The sequence below is a fragment of the Rhamphochromis sp. 'chilingali' genome (genome assembly GCF_963969265.1).
Source record: "Rhamphochromis sp. 'chilingali' genome assembly, chromosome: 21".
Classification (NCBI taxonomy): domain Eukaryota; kingdom Metazoa; phylum Chordata; class Actinopteri; order Cichliformes; family Cichlidae; genus Rhamphochromis; species Rhamphochromis sp. 'chilingali'.
The window spans coordinates 9,462,339-9,485,978 of NC_137949.1; the positions used below are offsets into that span (position 1 = coordinate 9,462,339).

Here is a 23,640-nt window from a genome sequence, read left to right on the forward strand (position 1 = left end):
GCCCCTGCACACCACCCAAAACCAGCTGAGTACGTACAGATAACTGAAGAGCCTGTAACTGTAATGTGATTACCTAATCCATGCAGTAATCACATTACTGAAAACAGTAATGTGATTACTGTGATGTGTTCTGTTCCAACACTGTATGAGTAATGAAATTAAATTAAATGAATGTGAAACTGAAGTCACTATTTTTTTTAACAGGAGAATAAAATTTGGATGAAAAAGTAAAACTAATGAAACTAAATGGAAATAAAATTAGTAAAATTAAAAGTGACATGAAAACTTTTCCAAAGGAAATTGAAATAATTTAGCAACTATGATGTCAAAGAAAACGGTAAAAAAAAAAAAAACCTGAAGCAAAAATATTGCAATGAACTGTCAAAATCAATCGACTGAAACACACTGATCATTGATTAAAGCCGTTATTCCAAAGTATCCGAGTACTCCGCATCAGGCGGAAACTACCTGAACTCTGATGTCACACCAGCAGGTGGCGGTCATGCGCAGTAAAAAAACAAAACCCCACACACACCACCGGTATCATCTGTGAAACAACTGAAAGTCAGCTGCACTTCCGGTTTGAATCCCACTGATATGATTAAATATAATGACGCCCATACATATTTACTAGAAAAGAAATAAAGAAAACAACAACGAAACAAATGGAAAAATGTGTCATAATAAAAATGTTAAAAGAAATATAAGAAAACATGGAATGGGCTGAAACAAAGTAAAACAAAAATTATTTATAGATTAAAAGCAGAAAATATGAACCAAACTGAAGAAAAAGTAATTCTGGTGTTTTTAAATAACATCTGTAAGAATAATGCAAAAAAAGGTGTGTTTAACAGAGTTATTGTAGTGCCTAATTAGTTTTTATTCCGTTTTGACTCAGTTTTCAGTCACTTTTAATTTTAGTTCAGTTTTATTTAATCATAATAACACTGCTATTTAATGAAACTGATTATTTATTTTAGTTAATTAGAATGTGTTTTTATTTTCATATTTAGTTTTATTTAACTATAATAACCCTGCTATTTAATGATAATGAAATTTTAGTTTAGCGTGTAACTTTTATTGTGAAGGCGCATCCGGCCCGCGCGACCTCGCGCTGGGTAAATTGGCGGGTCGGAGTTTGTGGGAAAACAAACGGAGGAGAAGTTTTCCCGGAGTGTCGAGCTATTCTCCTTTGTTTTCATGATCTTCATCAGTCACTCCTCCTCCTCTTGGTCCGCTGGGCAGTGAGGCTCCCGTGACGGACAGACCGAGCCGGAGGAAGAGGAGGATGCGGAGATGAAGCTGCTGCTGTGGATCGTCGTGTTATCCCTGCGGAGCCCCGCGGGGAGCTGTGGGAGCGGTGAGTGTCCCGGGGGTCGTGGGCAGTTAGCACAGGAGCTAATGCGACCGCTTTACATCCGCCGAACTCCGCCCGAAAATTGTCAGATTTAAAGATTTTACCGCCTGTCAGACACTCACAGGGTTAGGCTCACCTGACGCTCCGAGGTGATGGAGCCTCTCAGTAAATCGGCAACGCGAGTCACACCAAGCAGCGTTTATCTGAAGCTGGTTCGCTTTTTTTCTAACGTACAGACCCCTGCTCTGACCCGAACCCGTGACAACTTCACATTTTAACCGAGTTCTTTCTGGTTTGTTGCGTTCGCGACGATTTACCTTCAGGCTCGTGACAAACTAAAGAGGTCATGCCATGAAGTCATTTACAGCACGTGGAGCAGCTCGCAGACACATTATATCGGGCAGTTCTTAAATGGAGTTTGGTGTGGGGACTCGTAAACAGAGGTCAGGGGGCAAAGTGCAGCTTTCCGGGCTGATACTGAAGCCGTGGGCTTCGGGAAGCTTTTATGGTCCCCGAGTCATGATGTGAAGCTGTCAGTCATTTTATTCAGGACCCACGTCACTGCGGGTGTGTTGCAACTCACCTGTAAACATGCGCGCGCACACACTGCAGAATAACCAGAGTTCCTCAGGTTAAATCATCAGACTTCTCAGCACAGCTCTGAGTTCATGTCCTCAGGTTTCAAGTAAAAAATAATCTAAACTCTTTTATTGATATCACGTCTAAATCCCGAAGTTTCAGGATCACATGAACACCTGTAGCGCCTCACCTGTTTGTGTGTCAGACTGAACCACAGAGTTAGTCTGCTCACAGGGGCGGAGCATTGATTAGTATTGGTTATTGGTATTTTTACTGATGCTTCGCCCAGTGCACCATCACGTCATCCTTCCAGGAAGTGATGACTGCTGCCTTGTGATGTCATCAGCGCATAGAAAGGCTTTCACCTGGCTGCTCTCTGATTGGATCTGATGTTTGATTGGGTTTCAGTCAGACTTTCAAAATAAAAGCAGTTGAACTGTTTGAGCTCCTGTATTTTCATGAACCCTTTAAATGTTCAGATTATTGATCAGTGATCGGGGAGAGACTGAAGGAAGATAAAATAATAGATTCTCAGGCAGCTTCTGAATGAAGTTCTTATGGAGGACGTCAGTGATGATGAGGCTGTTCCAGAAAGTTCAGAGAAGTGTGTTAAGTTTGAGATGAAACACTGCTGCGTGGAAAACACACACACACACAGATCTGCTGATGAAAACGTGTTAAACTTTCAGTATGACAAAAGAAATGATTCAGACTGAAGAGCTTGGGTGAATGGATCAAGCCGACTCCTCCTACTCCAGCAGGTGTGGTGTTCACAAAGCATCCGTCCAATCAGACGGTGTCTCAGGGGAACGAGGTGCGGCTGGGCTGTGCAGTAGAAGGCGTGACGGAGCCGGAGATCACCTGGATGAAGGATGGCGAGAAGCTGTACAGCACAGATCAGGTGTTCCTCACACTGGGAGAGCAGCACTGGGAGACATCACACAGGTGCAGAACACTCAGTCGATCAATGTTTTTCTACTAACGTTTCGTTTGATTTCCTGAAAGTGCTTTTCAGACTGGGGGGCGGGGCTGCCAGAGTGCTGTGATGTCATCGTACTGTCAAACCACGTTTGTCTCTTCGTTTAATTATCAGCCAGCGGCGCTCACTCCGCGGCTGCTTCCTGCTGACTCAGCCGGAGGTTATTCCTTCAGTGTGAAGCATCACAGTCTCCCTTCTAAAAGGGAAGAAACACAATATTAAAGTTTTTAGGCTAAATCCACTGTAAGAAAGCAGCTTTGAACTCTTATCTCCTTCCAACACCACCTCCTCCATCTGTGTCGCTCCTTTAAAAGGTGAAATGAAAAGCCCACTGACATCTGGCGGAGGCGATCCTAGGTTTGATTCCAGGCTGCAGGTGTTCGGACTCCAGACTGAGCGCTTCCTCCTCCGTGATCTGACAGGACGCCCAAAGAGGAAAAAGTGGGCATGCTGCTGAAATTCAGCACCTGGCCTGATGATGGCGCTGTGGCTGTTTCAGTGACTAAACAAAGACTCAATGGGCCTGATTTGCTTATCGTCACAGTAACACCAACCACTCCACCCTCTGGTCCAAATTTGGTCCCTTCCTGCTACGTGAGGTGCAGATGTTTGAAGCAGAGCCCTCAGCTCGTGGATCCAAAGCTCTCATGAACCTTGCTCTGTGCTGGGCCGGTGCTGTGTGACTGTTATTGGGTCTGATGTTGTGGTCTGTTTCAGTGTGAAGTCGGTCCAGCAGCAGGATGCGGGTCAGTACTGGTGTGAGGTGGAGTTCCACGGCCTGACCTTCTCCTCTGAGCGAGCCTGGATTACAGTGGAAGGTGAGGACCCTGAACATGGTCGCCTCCTCCTCACGTTTCCCATCATGCTCCAGGTTCACCTCCTCTTCTTCCTGCAGGAGTTCCTCACTTCACCCAGGAGCCTCAGGATGTGGCGATGTTCGCCGGCACACCCTTCAACCTGACCTGTGCCGCCATCGGCCCCCCCGAGCCCGTGGAGGTGCTGTGGTGGCTGGGAGGAGTCCAGGAGGGGGAGCCCAGACCCTCACCTTCCATCCTTCACGTCCCAGGTCAGAGAAAAATGACATCCAGGTGCATCATGGGAAAGGTCCTCAAGTATCAACCAGCCTGTGGGAGGAGCTACAGTGTGCCATTTAAATTCAGAAACGTTATTACTGAAACGATAAAACACACACCTGTTTGATAAATGAGTCAGACACAGCTTTATGACCCCATTATTCAGCAGTTAACGACACGCCAATGCGCGCGCGCACACACACACACACACACACACACACACACACACACACACACAAAAGCTGGATTTAATCCACAGGTCGGTTTAACTGGAGCCAGATCACGCCGTGTTTCTCCAGATTAAAGTTCTCCCACACAGCCTCAGCTGATTCATACCTAAAATATCTCTGATATTCAGAGTGTGTGTGTGTGTGTGTGTGTGGGGGGGGGGGGGGGGGGGGGTGTTTGCAGTGGGAGAAACGTCATCAGCTGACCTCTTCAGTTTACAAACAGCACATGTGCTACGTCCACACTGGCCCGGATGGATTTGAAAATGGCATTTTTGTCTGAAAGCGCTCCGCCTCCACACTATCAGTCGTTTTCACAGAGTTGTGCGTCCACATTGAAACGGTCGAAAATGCCTACGTTCCAGTCCTGCGCATGCGTGAAACGCAAGAAGACTCGACCTGCCTCATTTCTCTCTGCCGCCTATTTACTTTCCGGCTCTTTGAAGTGTCGCGGCAAAATGTCGAGGAAAAGCAGCGAGTTTGTTAAATGGACTCGCAATGAGGTGGAGTCGTTGCTGCGAGTAACACAAAGGTACAAAGTTGCAAAAGCGAGTGAAAAGAATGTGAAGAACAGCTCTCTGGAGCACGTGCAGACTGATGTTCATCTTTAACAGGGCTGTCAGAGCAGCTGCTGTATAACGCCATCTTAGTTTAATTGGTCACATGACTGCATCACATGACTAACGTGTCATTGTTTTCAAAAAGTCTCAGTTTTCCACACTGTGACACGAAAGCACCGTTTTCAAAACGCTGCGTTGTCCTTGAGCCAAAACGCCGTCTCAGTGTGGACAGGAGGCCAAAACTGAGAGAAAATGATGCGTTTTCAAACGAAAACGTGTTAGTGTGGACGTAGCCTGATACTCGCACCACTGACTCACGATAGGCTGGGACAGACCTTCCCAAAGTGTGGGGCCCGCCCCCTAGGGGGGCGCAGAGCCATTGCAAGGGGGGGCGCGGCATGAAAAGGGAAAAAAAACACAACACAACGCTTGGACACTGCTAGCACGGGACGCCCACACAAACGCAAAGCAGGAGATGAAGCATCGCTGAATATGTTTCCAAACCAACTTCATTCTAAGCCAAAGACTAGAAAATATGGTGAAGCAAATCTGCCCTTTGGCTTCACCTGCACAGGTGCTGAGGTAGGTCTCCCTGCATTATTGGTTTTCCCTGCATCGGGAGCAGCGTTGGGCTGTTCAAATCACAGACAAACAGGATCCCACATTCTTGATTTTTAGTTCACAAACACTTCTTGTAATGACTAACTACTCCTGACATTTTGGAGATGTTAGCTCTTTACACAGTAAAGTTACAGCAGGTTACAAATAACATCAGGCTGATCCTGCCACAATTTGTTCCCCCGGTTCAAATCATGGACTAACAGGATCCCACAGCTGTTATTTTTTTGAACACATTTTGCACAGAGAGGCATTTTTGGAAAATGTATTGATGCAATGTTGAATATTATTACACAGGAAAAAACAACTACATGTAAAATAATCACACCGTGACGCCTCTGCCTTTGTGAATGGAGGGACAGTAACTGTGTGTGTATGTAAGCTGTAAAACCTGCAGACAGAGACAAAATACTGTTTATCTGCTATTCTGCAATTCCTCTCATGTAAGCAATAATGTGGTGCACAGCTGACGTGAAAAAAGGCACATACCTTTGACGTTGTGTGACGAACTCTGTATTCCTCGTCCACACGGAAACGCAAAAAATGAGTTTTAAAAAAAAATGTGTGCGAGCGAGGGGGGGCGCGAACATTTTTCTGTAAAACAAAGGGGGGCCCAGCGAAAAAGTTTGGGAACCACTGGGCTGGGAGGTCAGTTTATGATCACTGATATGCAAACTGATTTATCACTGATCAGTGTCCATGAGTCCAATTCACAGAGAGTTGAATGGCTGCAATCACAGCATGTAAGATGGTGACAGATGGAGCCTTAGGCCCCTCCTCCATTCAGAGATAGTCTTTCCCTTTTCACGTAAATGGCCTCCTTGACTCCGCCCTCAAACCAGCGTTCCTCCCTGTCCAGGATGTTACATCCTCATCACTGAAAGAGTGTCCACTGGCCTGTAGGTGTGAACAGACTGCAAAGTCCTGGCCTGATGAGGTGGCTCTTCTGTGTTGGTCCATCCTCTTCACCAGAGGTTGTTTGGTTTCCCCGATGTATAAATCCTGCCAATCCTCCTGCACTTAACTGCGTACACTATGTTACTCTGTGTCGGGGGACCCGATCCTTGGGGTGGACCAGTGTTTAGGATTTAAAATCCACAGAGATGCGGTGTTTAGAGAAAAAGTGTTTCAGCTGGCACGCACGGGATCACTGAGGGTTTTCAGGCAGGCAGCAGTTGTCCTTCTATCCTGGATAAACACATTTACTAAGGGCCTTCTGGATGTGCTGCTCTCCTGCTGTCAGCTCACGCCCAGTGTTCTCACACTCAGCTTCAGTGTAAATGGAAGCTTTACACACGCGCACACACAGTTTCTTGTGTCATCTGTGTTAAACTACATCACCCATAATGCGCCTGGAGCTCCTCTGTGTGTGCGATTAATGTGTGTGTGTGCGCGCAGGTGTGAACAGCAGCATCAAGTTTTACTGTGAAGCGAAGAATGCCAGGGGCGTCTCCGTGTCCAGAACTGGAACCGCTCACATCAAAGGTGAGGCCACACCCACACAGGTGTACGTTGAGCTGTGATTGCATGGCTATGTGTGGGCGTGGCTTGTAAACAGTGTGCCTTTGTGTCTCAGAGCTGCCAGAGGCTCCGGTCAGCCTGCAAATCGTTGGGATGGTGGATAACAACGTAACATTGTCATGGAAACCGGGAGTCACTGGTCACTCTGAACTGTCCACCTGCATCGTCCAGGTAATGCACACCTTACCCTCATACCTCACCTGTAGGTCTCAAAAAGGTCCTCACTCCCCCCCCCTCTGAACCAGGTGTCGAGGCGCTCCACCCGCAGGTGGGACCTCCCACAGCGGGAGGTCCAGGTTCCTCCTCACCTCCACACTCTGACTGGTCTGAGGAGTCACGCCAACTACAGCACCAGGGTCTCCTGTGTGAACGAGGTGGGGGCGTCGCCCTTCTCACCCTGGCTGCACTTTCACACACCTGAAGCAGGTAAGACAGGTGCGCTGACCGTTACCTGCAGCAAACATGTGACCGTGTCATGTGACCAGCTGGTGTCTTACTACCTCACAGTTTAGTCAGTAAACACGAGCTACAGCTGTGTGTGTGTGTGTGTGTGTGTGTGTGTGTATTTGGGAAGATTCCAGTCCTCGGCGTACAATCAGCTTTTGTTTGTGTCCTAAATCCAGTGTGAGGCCTGCAGCAGGGCCAGCGGCGCCTCCTGCAGGCGGAGCTCACACTGGGCCCTTTGAGCCACAGTGACCCACATTCAGCTGCAGGCCTGAGCAGCTGAGCACAGAGACAAACACCCAGTAAAACACGGCAGGAGAATAGAATCGATAGAACCAGAGGAATCAGTTGATGTGCGGTCCGAGTTTTTGTTGGCTCGTATGTGCTTTTATGTACATGTGACTGTGAGTCTGTGTGTCCCGCCTCAGTGCCCTCCGCGGCCCCCAGGAATCTGACATTTGACCTCTCGGAGCAGCAGCTGTTTCTGAAGTGGGCGGAGCTTCAGGTGGACGAGCTGCAGGGTCGACTGTTGGCCTACAAGGTGCAGTGGACTGTGGGAGGAGAGGCTCAGGTGAGACAGTCGTACCTGTCTCTCCAATGTGATTGGAGGTAGAAGGTGACGGTGATGATGTCATTATCTCTGCCTGCAGGAGCCACTCCTCTTTAAGGAGAACTCCGCCCACCTCTCTGGAGGTGGTCGTTTCTTTAACGCGTCCTTCCAGGTGGCGGCCTGCACGGCGGTGGGCTGTGGACCGTGGAGCTCCCCGGTGCTGCTGCTGCCCCCTTCAGGTACTCTCAGACATGACATCAGCTCAAATGTCACCGCGGGGTGTTTGAAGGACATTGATGGATTGATTGTTGCCTGGCTGCTCTCTCAGCGCAGGTCCGGGTCCCGCGGAGCCACATGTGGGTCGGTCTGCTGCTCGGCCTCCTGGTCGCCACCATCGTCGGGCTGCTGCTGGCTGTCGTCGCTCAGCGCCGCGGGAAGGAGATGCAGTTTGGGTACGAACGTGTTCACGCACACCACTGACCTTACTGCAGCACGCCTTCCTGCGTCCACAGACGCGCTGCAGCAGTTTATTTATCCACAGCTGAAAGTAGTCCCAAACAGACGCAACATGTGAACTTTTAAAGATGTTTCTGTACGTTTCCACGTGTGAACCAATGAGCTGCCAGCATCAGGCCTGTGGCTGTTTCTCTCATGTGTTTTCATGCTTCCAGCTCGGCCTTCAAGTCTCCGGGTGCAGAGACCTCAGTGTCCTTCACAGCAGCGCGGTCCTTCAACAGGAACGTGACGGACCTGCAGGAGTCCACCTGTGAGTGTGAGCACGCTCAGTGTGTTTGTTGATCGACACGATGTTGAGTCAAGTGACAGACGATGAACACGGGAATGTGTATCAGACCTCGTTGCCTGTGTCTCCCCCCAGTGGACGGTCTCTGCATCAACGACGAGCTGAAGAATAAACTGAAGGACGTTTTGATTTCTGAGCGGCGGCTGACGCTCGGACACATGCTGGGAAAAGGTATCGCTATGACAACAAATGAGACGTGTAAACAGGAACTGTCAGCAAACTCCTCACCTTCTCTTGTAATCAGAGCGACAAACACTAATTTATGAATTGATGTGGGTTGTTTTGTTTTTTTAAATGAAACTAAATCACATGATTCGCGCTGATGTCACCTGACCTTTTATATAGATGGGTGACAGTCAGGTGGTGGGAACACGACAGAAACACCTGTATAACCTCAGCTCTGTGTGTGTGTACAAAATACAACAGAGTGCTGAGTGTGAGGAAACTCCAAGAGTCAGGAGGTCACAAGCACACACACAAAATGTTTAAAAATATCAATATTCATTGAACGTGTCAGAAAATAATTTGTAGAATATGTTAAAACATAAATAAAAGTGCAATAAAATAACAAATGCAAACAGAAAATCACGGTGTGTTTACCTGTGCAGGTGAGTTCGGCTCAGTGCGTGAGGCCTTCCTGAAGACTGAGGACTCGTCTGTCCAGAAGGTGGCGGTCAAAGTACTGAAATGTGAGTTGTACTCTTCTTCTTCTTCTTCTCCTTCTTTAAGCAGCCGATGTGTTGAATAACCAGATCACGTGACTTCCTCCAGCTGACATCACCTCGTCAGGTGACATCGAGCAGTGTCTGAAGGAGGCGGCCTACATGAAGGACTTCCACCATCCCAACGTCATCCAGCTCATCGGTAACCCCGCCCACCACACAGTGGTTAACCGGAGGTCAAAGGTCAGGCAGCGTGATTAATGTGCCGATCTGTCCAATAGGAGTGAGCCTCCACCGGCGTCCCGGCCAGCGGCTGCCGATCCCGATGGTGGTTCTGCCGTTCATGAAGCACGGAGACCTGCACACCTTCCTGCTGCTGTCCAGGCTGGGAGACGAGCCGTTTGTAAGACACGCCCTGATCGATAGCTGATCAATAACCGCGCTATGCTTTGATCAATAACCAATGTGCCTCTGCATTAGGACCTGTCTCTGCACACGCTGGTCCGGTTCATGTTGGACATCTCGCAGGGAATGGAGTATCTGAGCAGCAAGAACATCATCCACAGAGACCTCGCCGCCAGAAACTGCATGTCAGTCCGCCAATCGCAGCCAACCAGTCGATCAATGATCTGATTCGCTTCAGATAGTCGTTGTTGTTGTGAGTTTAAATGAGGAGGAGGAGTGGCAGCAATCTTCCACTCCAGCCAAACGTTGAGAGTCTGCTGTTGCTGGTGCTCTGTCATGTGTGTCACATTCAGCGCGTCTACATGGAAGTGAAACTTTAAAGATGAAGGATAAAACTGAGTGTAGGGGGCGCTGTGCCGGCCTTAGCGAGCTCTGTGTGTGTGTTTCAGGCTGAACGAGGACATGACTGTGTGTGTGGCAGACTTCGGCCTCTCTAAGAAGATCTACAGTGGCGATTATTACCGTCAGGGCTCCGTCTCCAAACTGCCCGTCAAGTGGATCGCTCTGGAGAGTCTGGCTGACAACGTGTACACCACGCAGAGCGATGTGGTACGCACGCACACACCTGGGACACACAGACGTCTGTGACGTAGCTGTCCCAGATTACAGATCCTGATTCAGAGCAGAGGACATTTCAGGCTCTTTTCTTTTTTAGTTTCTGCTGATAGTCACGTTCAGACAGCCTGAAAACGATGCCTGGCGGCAGCTCGACACTGTGATTCATAAAAATCCATCCTGACAGATCCATGAGCTGACATGTCTCAGCACTTATTGTAAGTTTGCTGATCAAGCAGAAGGCGAGTGCTGATGCGAGCACGCAGGGACGCTTTGTTCTCTGCAAATGGTAAAAATGGTAAATGGCCTGCATTTGTATAGCGCTTTTCTAGTCCTTAAGGACCCCAAAGCGCTTTACACTACATTCAGTCATTCACCCATTCACACACACATTCACACACTGGTGATAGCAAGCTACATTGTAGCCACAGCTGCCCTGGGGCGCACTGACAGAGGCGAGGCTGCCGGACACTGGTGCCACCGGGCCCTCTGACCACCACCAGTAGGCAAACACGGGGTTAGTATCTTGCCCAAGGATATTTGGCATGCAGCTAGGAGGCAGCCTGAGATCAAACCACCGACCTTCAGATTAGTGGCTGACCTGCTCTGCCACCTGAGCTACAGCCACCCCACTGTAAAGACGATATGACCTGAGAGGAGGCGCCGCTGAGTTTGTGGCATCAGTGAACCTGCAGCAGCTTAACGCTGAGACGGGTTTAAACTAGAGATGGACCGATCCGATGTTACGTATCGGTCCGATACTGACGTAAATTACTGGATCGGATATCGGAGAGAAATAAAAAATGTAATCCGATCCGTTAAATATCAAAAAAGCACCTCACAAAACTTGCAACATGGCGTAACTCAGCACGTCGCAGCAGTGTGCTCACGTGATAGAGCAGCTGTGTGTATTTGTAGCCTCAAACCAGCATTTCATCTCCGAGGAACTTTTCCCAGAGAGAAGTAAAGCAAGTGTGTAAGTTCATCTCTGAATGTTTGCAAAGCATTCCAGCCTTAAGCTTAACAACCGATATATGGAGCGACTGCCTCTCCCTCTCCTGTTGCTACTTCAATCATGAAACTGATCAATGATCAGCTGATCGGCTTTTCTGTCGTGACTCCGTCTCTCTTGTTTGTTTTTGGCCCACTTTGCACCAGAAAGAGAGAAACCAGCGGCTGAACAACAGCAGCACGTTTAAGCTTGATCAGCTGTTGTTAGAATTTATTTAATATTACTTTCTACTCGAGGATCTTTTTCTACGTAGCTGACGGCTGGTAACTGTGCAGGGGCGGATCTAGCAAAGTTTAGCCAGGGGGGCCGATAGGGCATTAACAGGGAAAAGGGGGCACAAAGACATACTTTTCTTTCTTGTTCTCATTTAAAATGTCGAGCTTTTAATAAATAATTATCTGAATCTTACACCCAAAGTTTTAATCTGATGTAAAATATATATAAGTCAATTACTGTATATAGTAACTGTTAAGTCTAATATACCCTAGTAAGCTATAGTACTTTTTCCTTTGGGAAGGTACCATCTGTGCAGTCTGCAGTTCTGTTGTAGAAAGATGTTGAATCTATTTAATTATTCTTGAAAAATAATTTATTTCTGTGCATTTTTTTTTCACACTGCATCAAATTAGAGTTGATTATGTCGATTAAGCATCAGGAGGTGGAGGGTGGTTCCCTATTTTTTTTGCTGGGAGTTTGCAGCCCTATTAGTTAGGTTGCTTAATATTTCTGCTAAGTACTCTTTAAAATACCAGAATAGGGAGGATGGAGCAGGTTTAAGTTTATTAGATTGATCAGTTTTGCTGAACTTTGAAATATTTTGGGTGCTGTGTGTTTTTTACAGAACAGAATAACAGAATAGCTTTAGTGTTGTTGTTTATTTAAACCTGAGTATGAACTTATACAAAATGCAGCAAGATATTAAGAAAACAGTTTGATTAAAAAACACTATATCGGATTTATATCAGTATCGGACATAAAAAAGTGGTATCGTGCCATCTCTAGTTTAAACACACCTGTGCAGGTGGTTTCTGCTGTCACCTCATCACAGCTGTAGTGCTCGTTACTGCCATCTGCTGATGAGGAGTGAAGCTGTGACATAAACACTACCTTACGTCAGCAGACCAGCTCTTTGTCACATGATTAGATTGTCATGGAAACAAACTAAAGGAACATGTTAGGAGTAAAATAATGACTTTAAAAGTTTCAGGTGTGTGCACTCAGCGAATGATGACCTTCTGTGTGTGTGTGTGTGTGTGTGTCAGTGGGCGTTTGGCGTGACGATGTGGGAGATCATGACTCGCGGTCAGACTCCGTATCCTGGCGTGGAAAATTCGGAGATCTACGAGTTCCTGATCAAAGGAGAACGTCTGAAGAAGCCGGCCGACTGCAGAGACGACATGTGAGTGTGTACACAACGACACAAACAACATACTGAAGAAACAACAACACAGAGAACGAAACCCCTTTCAAAATAAAGCTGATCACGTCAGCTGTGTGCACTCTTTAACCTCTTTCTTCTTCTGTGGTTGTCAGATATGAGATCATGCACAGCTGCTGGAGTCCTGTCCCTAAATGTCGGCCCAGCTTCCAGCAGCTGGTCGGCCAGCTGGAGGCGCTGTGGGTCAGCCTGTTGCCCGCCTCCCCTCAGAAGGAGCCGTTATTCTACGTCAACCTGGAGGGCGACAATGGCGAGCATGGGGAAGGAGCCCGGGCCCAAGGGCCTGAGGAGGCGGCGGCGGCTTCAAACTGGGGCGTCCCATGGCAGCGGCAGGTGGAGCACGAGGAGAAAGACTGGCTGATTGGGTCTGGGGCGGCGTTTGCCATCGGTGGTGACTACAGGTACATCACCGGCCCCTGTGGAGTCTCCGAGGAGGAGGCAGGGGGAAGGTGGCCCACAGACACGTTACAGGAGGAGGCGAGGGACGAAGATGACGACGACGTCGTCATCAACGTGTGACACAGACTGGCCAATCTCAGCGCTCCTCCGTCAGCTGATCAGACTCACTTTAAGGCACGGAGCAGCAGGCGGGTGGAGACGCACTGAGGGACAATCACGACCACTCCTCCCACTACGTTTCAGAACAAAGAGTCAAAGGATCCATTAAGGAGTCGATCAGCAGGTGAATCGGTAACGGAGGGAGATGCTGTTAGTCACCGAGAGGAAACAGAAGGGGGCGCCGAAACGCCTCACATTCATTTCATTAATAAACGTTTTATTTTCAGATCAGTAAATCAATAATTCACGTTTTATTGATCGATCAGCAGCCGCTTCTTTGTTCGATGATTAATCACTTGCTGTTAATTAATCGATTAATCAGCCTGGATATTTTCTTTGCAGCTTGTGTTTTAGAGGACATTACCATTTAGGTCTGGAGCTGTGCTTTTATTTTGAAAGACTGGGGGTTTCCTGAACACACCTGTGACCCTTACATGGGCCGGGAACCTCCAGTTGGACAACCCTGCACTGAACCTGTATTAACAGGGAAACATTTCAGGTTTGACCTTCCTGCTGAAGCTCCTCTCACAAAGCATTTTTCTGAAGCGCTTTGATTTTAGTTTATGATGTGTTGAGAAATTATGGGATGTGTGAAAGCTGCTGGACGTGTCCTGTGAGGCCTCTGTGACCTACATGTGCCTTCTATTGGTTTCTTCTTCACGGTGTGTCCCACCCTCTGTCAGTGTCTCTCTGCTGCCCCCGGTGGTGGCTGTTGCTGTAACAGTGAAGCTGTGTTTTGTTATTACTGAATTAACTTGAAGTTTTAATGGTGACAGACTTAACTGATTTATTGATTTGTTGATCCTGGTTTGCGTTCGTGTCTGCAGTGTCTTGTGTTGCTATGACGACACTCTTACCTCTGTGTGTGATGTCTCACTGACTTCAGGTCTGTAAGAAAGTGATAATTAAATAAAGTGTTTCCTGTTTTCTGCGCTTTGTCTTCTGATCTGAGGTCAGATTGAAAACAGCCGTGGTCAGTAAAAATCAGCGTCCAGCTCTGTGAAATCATTTCAGTTTCATCGTTTACTGCCCGTTTTCAAATTCAAAAATAATCAGACAAATATTTATCGACAGGTTTGCAGCTCTTCAAATAAAATGGATCAAAATAAAATCTTTACTAAGGAATAAATGTACTAAAATACGGGGTAAAGATCAAGTCAGGTATTTAAAATGTAAAACGAAAAAATGAGGTAAAAGAGACAGGAAGTGATGTCACACCACAGGGCGGGTTTGTTTCTTCCACATGATTCTTCGTACTTTATTTACCGCATGCCCATCAATAACAGCTGACAGTCATTTCACACCTCTAAACAGACTCGTATTCAGCCGTAACACCTCGAGCTGTGTCAGTGAGCCGGTGATGTCTTAACCTGAGTCTGTGGTCTCTGCTAGGGCTGTGCGATATGACCAAAATCTCATATCCCGATATAAGAATTATATCGTCCGATAACGATATAAATCACAAAAAATAAATTCAGCTCGACTTGCATGAAGTGTTTTCAGCTGGGCGTCGTGTACCTGGAGTCGGGCGTTTTAACAGATGCATGAAATGATACATTTTTAGACATAAGTTGTAACGACTGCCGTTTTCTTTGTATTTATTACACGGCGTGCTGCGGGGAAAAGCCTGTTCTAACGTTTGAGTCTTCCGTTTATTTTTTAGCACCTGGCGTCTTTTTTTTACTTCTCATCCGTAAATAATCTGCTCTTTCACGTGATTCAGTTTATTTTGAAAAGTCTCAACAGGATCTTGAGCTTTATTGTGAAAGGTTTATGTGGAACATAAACAAGCGGACACGCGGTGGTTTTACCGCGTGTCCACCTGTGTCCGCTAACGACAACGCATAAAAACAGGCGCTTGTCCGTCCGTAGTGTGGTTATATTAAATATAAGAGAAAGAGAGAACTTTAAGAAATGAATATAGCCACTACAGTGACCATCAAAACGATGAAAAAATATTGCCGTAAACAGTTTATTTTGCGACACCACGAAACAAACGATAGCGTAAAATGAAACGATAGACGTTCTTATATCGTCATCCGATATATATCGTTACATCGAACAGCCCTAGTCTCTGCCCCTCCCTGACTGCGGCTCTGCTGGCCAAAATCAGACTGTACATAAAGGATGGATGTAAAGGTAACACCTGCGTCCTGTTTAATCCGGGGCTGACTCTGAAGTCTGATTGGACAGAAGCCAGCTGATCTGTGAGCTCGCTGAAGTTTTTCCAGACGCGTTTTAGGACAGGAAGCGGTTAAGATGGTAACCTCTGACCTCACAGTTCAGCTCCATCATTCATTTACAGTCTGTGGTCTGAAGGACTGAGACTTGGTCCCTGGCGTTTATTCACTCCAGCAGGGGGCGCTCTGCTGCAGCGCCTGACATTTCCTCTGCTGACATGTCATGTGACAGGAAGCTGAAGGGCGTAGAGGCGACGGCTCAGGTTATTGATTATGATGTGACGGTAATCTGACGTGTGACACGGTAGAGGATGCCTCGTCATACATGTTCAGTGTTAGTGATGTAAAACCTTTTACTGTTGTCAGGTTTTAGGCTTACAAATATTTAAAATAACCTCATATTGGACAGATTTGTGATGTCATTCAGCAGGTGTGTGTATGTGAGTGTGTCGCTGTGATTGTGAACACTAAACCTGCAGGGCAGCCTCGCCGTGTGGCGCCGCTCTGCTTCCTGATAACTGTGATGTAACGGCTCTGAACATGAGTTATGATATCATCAGGGTGGAGCTGCTTCCTATTAGCTGATTGGAGGACCGTGTTGCTTTTGTTTAACATGACATTTAGAGAACACCACACTGCTCCACCTGCGCCTGGTCTCCAGGCGGCGCTCTGATGGAAGCAGAACGTTCCTGCAGGTCGGTGAGAAACGAACCGTGTGAATAAACGGGAAAACACATGAAGACCGTCACACTGAGCTTCAGCATCAAGTGCGGCACTTAGGCCCCGCCCATTGGTTAAGACAGCGATCCCAAGTCTCTGAGACGGGTCGTGGTTCTGTGCTGTGATTGGACGTTTCACTGCTGGTTTGTTCATTGTTTACGTCGGTTGTGATGCAAACAAGAGCGGCTTAACTCTATGGCCAAAGCTATACTATGTTCTGATTTTGGATTTGGATTTAATGTATATAAAGGCTAATTCTACTCACTTATACATTATCCTGTTTTGAATGTAGAATTTTGTTTTTTGTTGTAAAATCTAATATTCATGCAACAAAGTAGAGCGCTAACTTAGCAGCTAGTGTGAATTTGCTTAGGTAGCAGGTTGTATAAACAGACACTATGGGTTTAACACAGGTATAAATATCTGCTAATCAGTGTTAACATGAACTGAAATATCATTAAGATAATTTAATGGGTTAACTTAAAGGGTGAATTTATACCTAAATTCGACCTGTTGATCATACTACAGTGCAAACATGCTTATATCTGCCCTAAATCTGTGCAGTTTAGTCCTTTAGTCTATAGAGCTGGCCATCTTCTGGAGCCAGTCTTAAGTGGCAATGCATTTCTTTTCAGCTCCAGAAGTTGCTCTCTGTTTCTCTGTCTATACTAACGACTGTGACTATGCTAACTGGGATAATAAGGATGGTGGCTAGGGTTATAAGGAAGGCCAAAGCAGTCCCTAATGCTATGTCTTAAGTGTAACATTGCTATGTCTTGTCTTTATAGTGCCAGAGTTGGGAGGAATACCTTAACTCTAATTCACAACAGCAAAACTATGTTGGTTTACTACACAAAAGAGAAAAAAAAAAAAGCGGCTTAACTCTGAAGGAGCAGCTGAGCGTGCCGACAGACCTGAAGACACAACGACACAAACCATAAACTGACCAATCAGGTCGCTGTGATGACAGCTGTGACATCACAGCAAGAGATGAACCTTCATGGTTTCTTAAATATGAGGATCTGGTGTACTGATGACATCACAGCGCTGCGATTAGTCAGTTTGGTTAACATCGGAAACTCCACGATGATCAGCTGATTACAGCGTTAATCCCAGTTCGCTGTGGTTCTTCAGACTTCACACAGAAACAGACGGTGTGGAGGAGGCCGCACAGGAGGTGGTGCCACAGGAGGCGGCGCCACAGGACAGGAGGAGGCGCCACAGGACAGGAGGAGGCGCCACAGGACAGGAGGAGGCGCCACAGGACAGGAGGAGGCCGCACAGACCTGTGGAGAGGATCAGGATGGAGGTTTTGGGAGGTGTTCAGCGCTGGGACAGAAGCTGGATATTTCACACTTTCATAGACACGCTTGTTCTCAGACTGACCCTCTGCATGTTTCCACGTGGACCTGATCACCTGTCAATGACTGTTATTGATCACTGCTGCAGAAGCTGAAGCCTCACCTGCCACCAGGGACGTTTGAGCTGCAGGTGAAGTTTGGCTAAACTAGAAGATCAAAAATACTAAAATACCTGCTCAAGGCAATACAACCCTACCTGTGCAGAAATGTTGGTCAAAAAAGAAAGAATAACGCAGCAAAAAAGTAGCAGATAGCTGTGCGCACCATCGACGAGGTTAAATCTCAGTTTTCCTCAGGTAAACGCAGAGTTTCTTCTTCTTTAAAACGCCAACATGTGACCAAAGGCCGACGCCCAGAGTGGCTTGTCGTGGGGAGCGTCAGGGAGCAGACTCTGGAGAAACCTCACTGCTGTTCCCGTGCAGACTTAAGCGCTGTCCTGACCTCACGGTTTCCTCCAATCAGGCTGAGAGATGTTTAAACGAGGTGTCAGGTGTTTACCGGCCAATGTTTGAACTCCAGGTAGAAAGTGTGAGCTGAGTTTACCTGACAGGCGCATTTCCCCAGGACAAACACTAACATTGTGGAGGTTCTGGTTCCAGCTACCTGTCACACTCCATGGTGATTGTTTATCCAGGTGTTTTACAGTCTGTCTTCGCGGCTGTGGTTTCCAGATATTTTGTGCTCAAAGGTCTCCAGAGTTTCAGAGCACACCTGTACTCGTACCTGCGCCATCACACGGAGATGCTGCAGAAACCTGAGAATAAAATTCTATACATACACACACACACACACACACACACACACACACACACGAGTGTTTTTCTTTTTACCTGTTCTTAACGCGCCCACACAGACCGCGAGATTTCACAGGACGCAAAATTTTGATGAAGCTCAACATTTGGATTTTTTTGGCTGTGAATAAACAGATCTGACCAATCAGATCGCTGCACTTGTACTCGTATCCCAAAGCGCGCACCGTCACTGAACACACATGCGACTCGGCAACACTAAAATAATCCTCACTCACCGCTCGCTGCTGCTCCAGACTGAAATGATCCCTCCTGGGATCAAACCAGGAAACCTGCTGCTGAACGCGTGAATCCAAAAATTCTGAATTTCCTGTTATCTTCATCAGGCTCCGCGTGTGAAGCCCTCTGCATCTACACCTTATAAAAGCCTCCACCCTTTACAGTTAACCACAGCCCGCTGAGTCCTTCACTATGTCCATGAAGCTTCACCCTCCTCCTCCTCCAGGCTGCAAGTCCGACCGTGCAGAGCTCTCACACACACCTGATCACCACGCCTGTACTTTCATTCTTCATAACAACGTTATGTTAAACTGCAGAAGCCCGGGGGCAGGTATGCAGGTGACACTGAGGTCAGAGGCACACACTTGTGCTTAAAACAGAGAGACAAAGTAATCTGAGGACTCCTATTAAACACTGGACACACTGTTACCTGCACTACATGTTTTATTGTAATAGATTACTTATTCACGAGCTGTGTCACGTGACTTACCTGTGAGTGTTATAAATGAGTGCATTTATAACGTGCCGGGTGGGCGGCAGCCACACCTGGCTAACTTAGTGTTAGCCGTGAGCTAACGGGGCACCTGGTGAACCCCGTACGCACAAAATAAAGCGCGCACACAGACACAGGAACGCGCAGTATCAGTGCGGGCTGAATGATCCAGCTGTGGTCACGTGAGTAGTGTGGCGGCAGCTGTGGTTCCCGTGCTGTGGCTCGGTTCCGCTTCGGAGTGTGACTAAACAGAGTCAGCTCGCCCCAAGCCCGCGGCCCGAGTCCGGGTCGAACCAACGGCACGGAGCCCCGGGAGGCGGCGGGCTGGCCGCCTGGGATCAAGCCGCGCCGCGGGGTCTCACCGGAGTCATCTTTGTGTTCTCGGAAGGCACGTTCGAGTCCCGCGGTCGCTCACGGGTCTCCGACGGCCGCTGCTCACGGGGATTCCTGCCGTCACAGCCAGGTTGCGGCCCCAAGATGGCGGCGGAGGCTGCGCAGTACTGGCGGAGGTGACGTGACTGCGGAGGACGCCGCGTGCGCTGTTGTTTGCCTCCCACCATTAAAGACCCTCCGCGGCCAGGCCGACCACCGAACCCGAACAACGGATCCACGGAGCCCCTCGGAAGCGCCGGGCGCGCGGGGGCGAACACAAGGTAACGATTGCGTCGGTACCGGAGCGCGTGGCCGAGCTTCGGGGTGACTGCAGCCACGGTGAGCTCGGTGAGGCCTGCGGCTAGCTGCTCTCTGAGGGCGGCACGGAGCACAACGAGCCCAGCGGAACCGAGACCGAACCTCCGCGTCCGCGCGCTGCTTCACCGGAACCTCGGGTGTCTGTGAGCACGTGCAGTTTAAAGGGCAGGTTAGCACGCGGCTCCTGCGGATGTGTTTATATCCAGGAGGCCAGGTGAGGGCAGATGGGTCATGGTTAGGGGCGGAACAGGGCCGAGGGCCTCAGTTTGTAGTTTTTAGTGTGGGGTTAGGGCGGGAAAGTAGCACAGAGCTAGCAGGCTGCACAGTGTCTGCGCCCTGAATGTTTCTGAGATGCTCTGACCTCAGCTCTGCCACGTTCACGGGTGAGTTAAACTAAAGTCAGCAGCTCCAGCGCCCAGAGACCTCCTCAGTGTCCCTCAGACCTCCTGCTGCTACCCAGGGCTTGATGTGGCTGTGTTTTAGAGCTTCCTGTAAGAGTCTGCGTTACTTGTTAAAAACTGACTACTTGGACTTCATTGTAACACCTGCAGAAAGCACACCTTAGTATGCAATCCTGTCAAGACTTCTGTTTTCTTCAGGTGGCATAATAGCTGCAATGCTAACATGTTAGCAGATAGCAGCTAACCTGCCCAGTTAGCGTGAACACTACAGTGCTAAAGTATATGAGACTTAAGATAGCACAGTTACCTGTTACGAAGCCTGCAGTCTGACATTTTTGACCACACATGACTGCGAGTGCTAGCACTGGCTAGCTCACCAGAATTCGTTATTCACTCATTATGACTGTTATACATCTTATGTGGTTAGCACAATGAAATTCAATTTAGTAGGTCGTCAGCAGGTTACACCTGTGTCAGGTAAACATCCTGCAACATGACATCACACACCCTGTGACCATACCTGACTGTATTTGGATGTGACGTGGCGGTAGGCATTATCAGCTAGCACTTTCAGGCTAACGTGATTGCAATCAGGATGTCAGTTTCAGCAATGATAACACAAAATGTTTCAGTAAATGTTCGTCCAGAGTAGAGCAGGGTGATATGACCAAAAATAGTTATCACGATATACATTTGAAAATTTGCGATAACGATATAACTGACGATATAATTGACACGAGACAAAATGCTTTACAACTCCACAATTTTATTAGTGCAAAACCCCCATCAATGTATTTTCACTTAAACAAGCAGCTGTTTTTTATATGCAATAAAGTTATATAAAAATGTAACAGTGCAAATGCAAATTCGTTGCTGACAGTTTAACCAAAAGGCATTTCCAGTGGAAACTGACCGACATATCCTCAGCATAACCATGTATAATATCCACAAAACTTAAAAAGAGGTTATACACACACAATACGGTAATATTATGTTGAAGCACAGTACGTATCACTCCGCGGTACAGCGGTGCGGCTTCGTAGCTCAGCAAAGTCGTACTGAAACCTTTGACAGATTTTCGAGCGCCGTGTACATAAAATTGTTTCAAGATCAGTAAACGCAACCAGAGTTCATACATAAGGCACACGGGATTATAAGGGGCACTGTCAACTTTCAGAAAAATCAAAGGATTGATTTTAAGTGTGCCGTATTTTCCAAACAACACGGTAATAACGACGGCCCGCTAGCATGCTCTACCGAAAATAGTGCTTTGTTGTGTATCTGACGGACGAAAACTAAACCAGTTCCACACCAGTGAAGCTGCAGCATTTTTACAAACCAGTTCTGGTTCATCTGTTTCATTCAATGATCCGCTTTCGCTCTTCTCATTCTGCATTGCCGCCATGTGCGTATGTAAACAAAGGCACTGCGCATGCGCGTTTTACACATATTCTATCGCGATATTTCGTTTTCCTATCGTTGCCCAAAATTACACCGTATTACCGTGAACGGTATGAGATAGCCCAGCCCCAGTCCAGAGTATTTTTTGTGAGGTTGAAGCTCAGCCCGCTCTGGCTTCTTGTCGTGTCCTTTGTGATGACGGGACATGATTTTGTGTCACGTTCCTGATTCAGCGTGGAACCCAAACTGAAACACGCACTTTTTAAATGAATGTATATAGAAACATATTTATGCACAGCTATTGATTCACCATAATGTCCACCATGTCTTGTTGTGTTTTTATAGCAGAATCTGTGATTTTGTTTCGTTTCTGTTGTTCATCAGTTAAAAATCATCTAGTTATTGAACTTAAAAAACGTCTTTCCCGTGATGTCTGGTCGCTGCCGCTCTCTCCCCGTGTGATCGCTAGCTAAGCTTACAGAGGTCTCCGCTGCAAGGGCCTGCCTCCACCCAAAAGCTTTAACAGACTCTGGTGTATATGAAGCATACGATGGATAAGAAAACCATGTTTGCGTCTAAAGATTCAGTGGTGATCGTGTTACTGAGGTCAGTGTTTGCTGATTTACAACAAGAAATAAAGGCCTGTTTAATCTGTGCAGCAGAGGAAAGAATAAAAATAACAGAGAAACGATTCCCCTATCAGCAAACTGGCAATACACATGCACACAGATGATGGTGCTTGTCTGATATTTTCATTGGTGCCTGCTCTGTTAAGTAACTGGTCAGTAACCAGTATTGAACTTAACGGTCTGAATTAGGGCTGCCACGATTAGTCAACTTGTCAAGATTACATCGACGATCAAAATCGTCGACACCTCGTTTGAAGCTTTGTAAGATCCCAGAAGACGCAGGAATAAGCAGACGTCTATTACCCACCAGCTCAATAGCTAGCCGAGAGGTCCGAGCCTCGAAAACAGTGTACTCCCCGCACATCATTTTCAGACCCCCGCGGTCTTTCGCTACTCAGGTTAAACATGATATATAAACAGTGTAGGGACTAATGTGTTACAGTAACTACGTTATTATTGTGGTAATGAGCACGGTAACTAGTTATTATGCCAAAATCAGTAAAGCATTTATTGTTACTGGGATTTAGATGGGGTCGTTACTCGTTACTACTTGTGTTGCATTCGACTGACCTCGGAAATCGGAACACGGACCTGGGAATGATGTCACACTCGACTAAATAGCGTTTTGGTTAGCGCCAGGGCGACACCCTCAAACATGGTTGTTTTGCTAACCCTCTACAAAAACAAATTACTACTAAACACATATGCAGCTCATCTGCAGTCTAGAATCTAGCTAGAATCATGGCGTCAGTCGACGACAGTCCAGTTGTTTGTTTTAGGATCCACTGCTTCTTCCTAGTGATAGATTAGATTTATAACACTGCTGCATCAACCCCAAAATGACGTGTTTGCATTTGTAGAGGGTTGAAACAATAGAAATAGATTAAAACAGACAGGAAAAAAAAGTGACACATAAAACAAACATCGTTAATTTCTAATTTAGTTTCATTAATTTCATCATTAACTTGCACTCACACTGCCATTAGGTGGCACAGTGCAGTGTGGCAGGATAGTGCTAACATGTAAGCAAGCTAGAACATTGGCATCCTTGCTGGAAGCAACACATTAATAAGAGAATTCTACGGTGGCCCTGAGAGGCCAAACGGACCGCAACTTCAGAAAACACTTGCAAAAAGAAAAATGCTGCAAAAAGAAAATGCTGCAAAAAGAAAAACGCTGCAAAAAGCACACACAACACAACGGAAATGTTTCTGGGGAGACAATAACCGGACGGACCAGTTGCACGAACCAAAAAATGCTAACAAGTGCACTGGGACTGGGAGACACTTCAAAGAAGTGGAAGCGGAGCAGCCGAAGAGTAAACTTTCAAAAGTAAG

At 47.1% G+C, this 23,640-nt stretch overlaps 2 protein-coding genes across 10 annotated transcripts in view; both read left to right on the plus strand.

Annotated features, from left to right (window-relative positions):
- Window positions 1-1,106: 1,106 nt before the first annotated feature.
- On the plus strand, window positions 1,107-14,333 carry tyro3 (TYRO3 protein tyrosine kinase). Of its 4 annotated transcripts, none has more exons than XM_080870145.1 (19): window positions 1,107-1,360; window positions 2,695-2,881; window positions 3,633-3,733; window positions 3,811-3,981; window positions 6,792-6,878; window positions 6,970-7,085; window positions 7,160-7,349; window positions 7,787-7,929; window positions 8,009-8,147; window positions 8,237-8,360; window positions 8,580-8,680; window positions 8,786-8,881; window positions 9,319-9,399; window positions 9,482-9,574; window positions 9,654-9,775; window positions 9,853-9,962; window positions 10,227-10,386; window positions 12,667-12,803; window positions 12,938-14,333. In XM_080870145.1, exons 1-19 carry the CDS (start codon window positions 1,297-1,299, stop codon window positions 13,359-13,361), a joined length of 2,646 nt encoding a protein of 881 aa, XP_080726271.1. In that variant the 5' UTR covers window positions 1,107-1,296; the 3' UTR covers window positions 13,362-14,333. The 4 variants fall into 4 exon arrangements, with proteins under 4 accessions (XP_080726271.1, XP_080726272.1, XP_080726273.1 ...); XM_080870146.1 differs by having other exon boundaries at window positions 7,160-7,340; XM_080870147.1 differs by having other exon boundaries at window positions 1,108-1,360; window positions 7,160-7,340; window positions 8,580-8,674.
- Window positions 14,334-19,305: 4,972 nt separating this feature from the next.
- The window catches only part of mgaa (MAX dimerization protein MGA a), a 31,649-nt gene continuing 27,314 nt past the window's right edge, over window positions 19,306-23,640 (plus strand). For 3 of the 6 annotated variants that reach the window (XM_080870124.1, XM_080870128.1, XM_080870126.1), the window contains exon 1: window positions 19,677-19,835. The gene's annotated coding sequence lies outside the window, so the exon portion shown is untranslated. Of the gene's footprint in view, window positions 19,836-19,865; window positions 20,087-23,640 lie in introns of those variants that run through there. The other 3 variants (XM_080870129.1, XM_080870127.1, XM_080870125.1) reach the window with 3 other exon arrangements.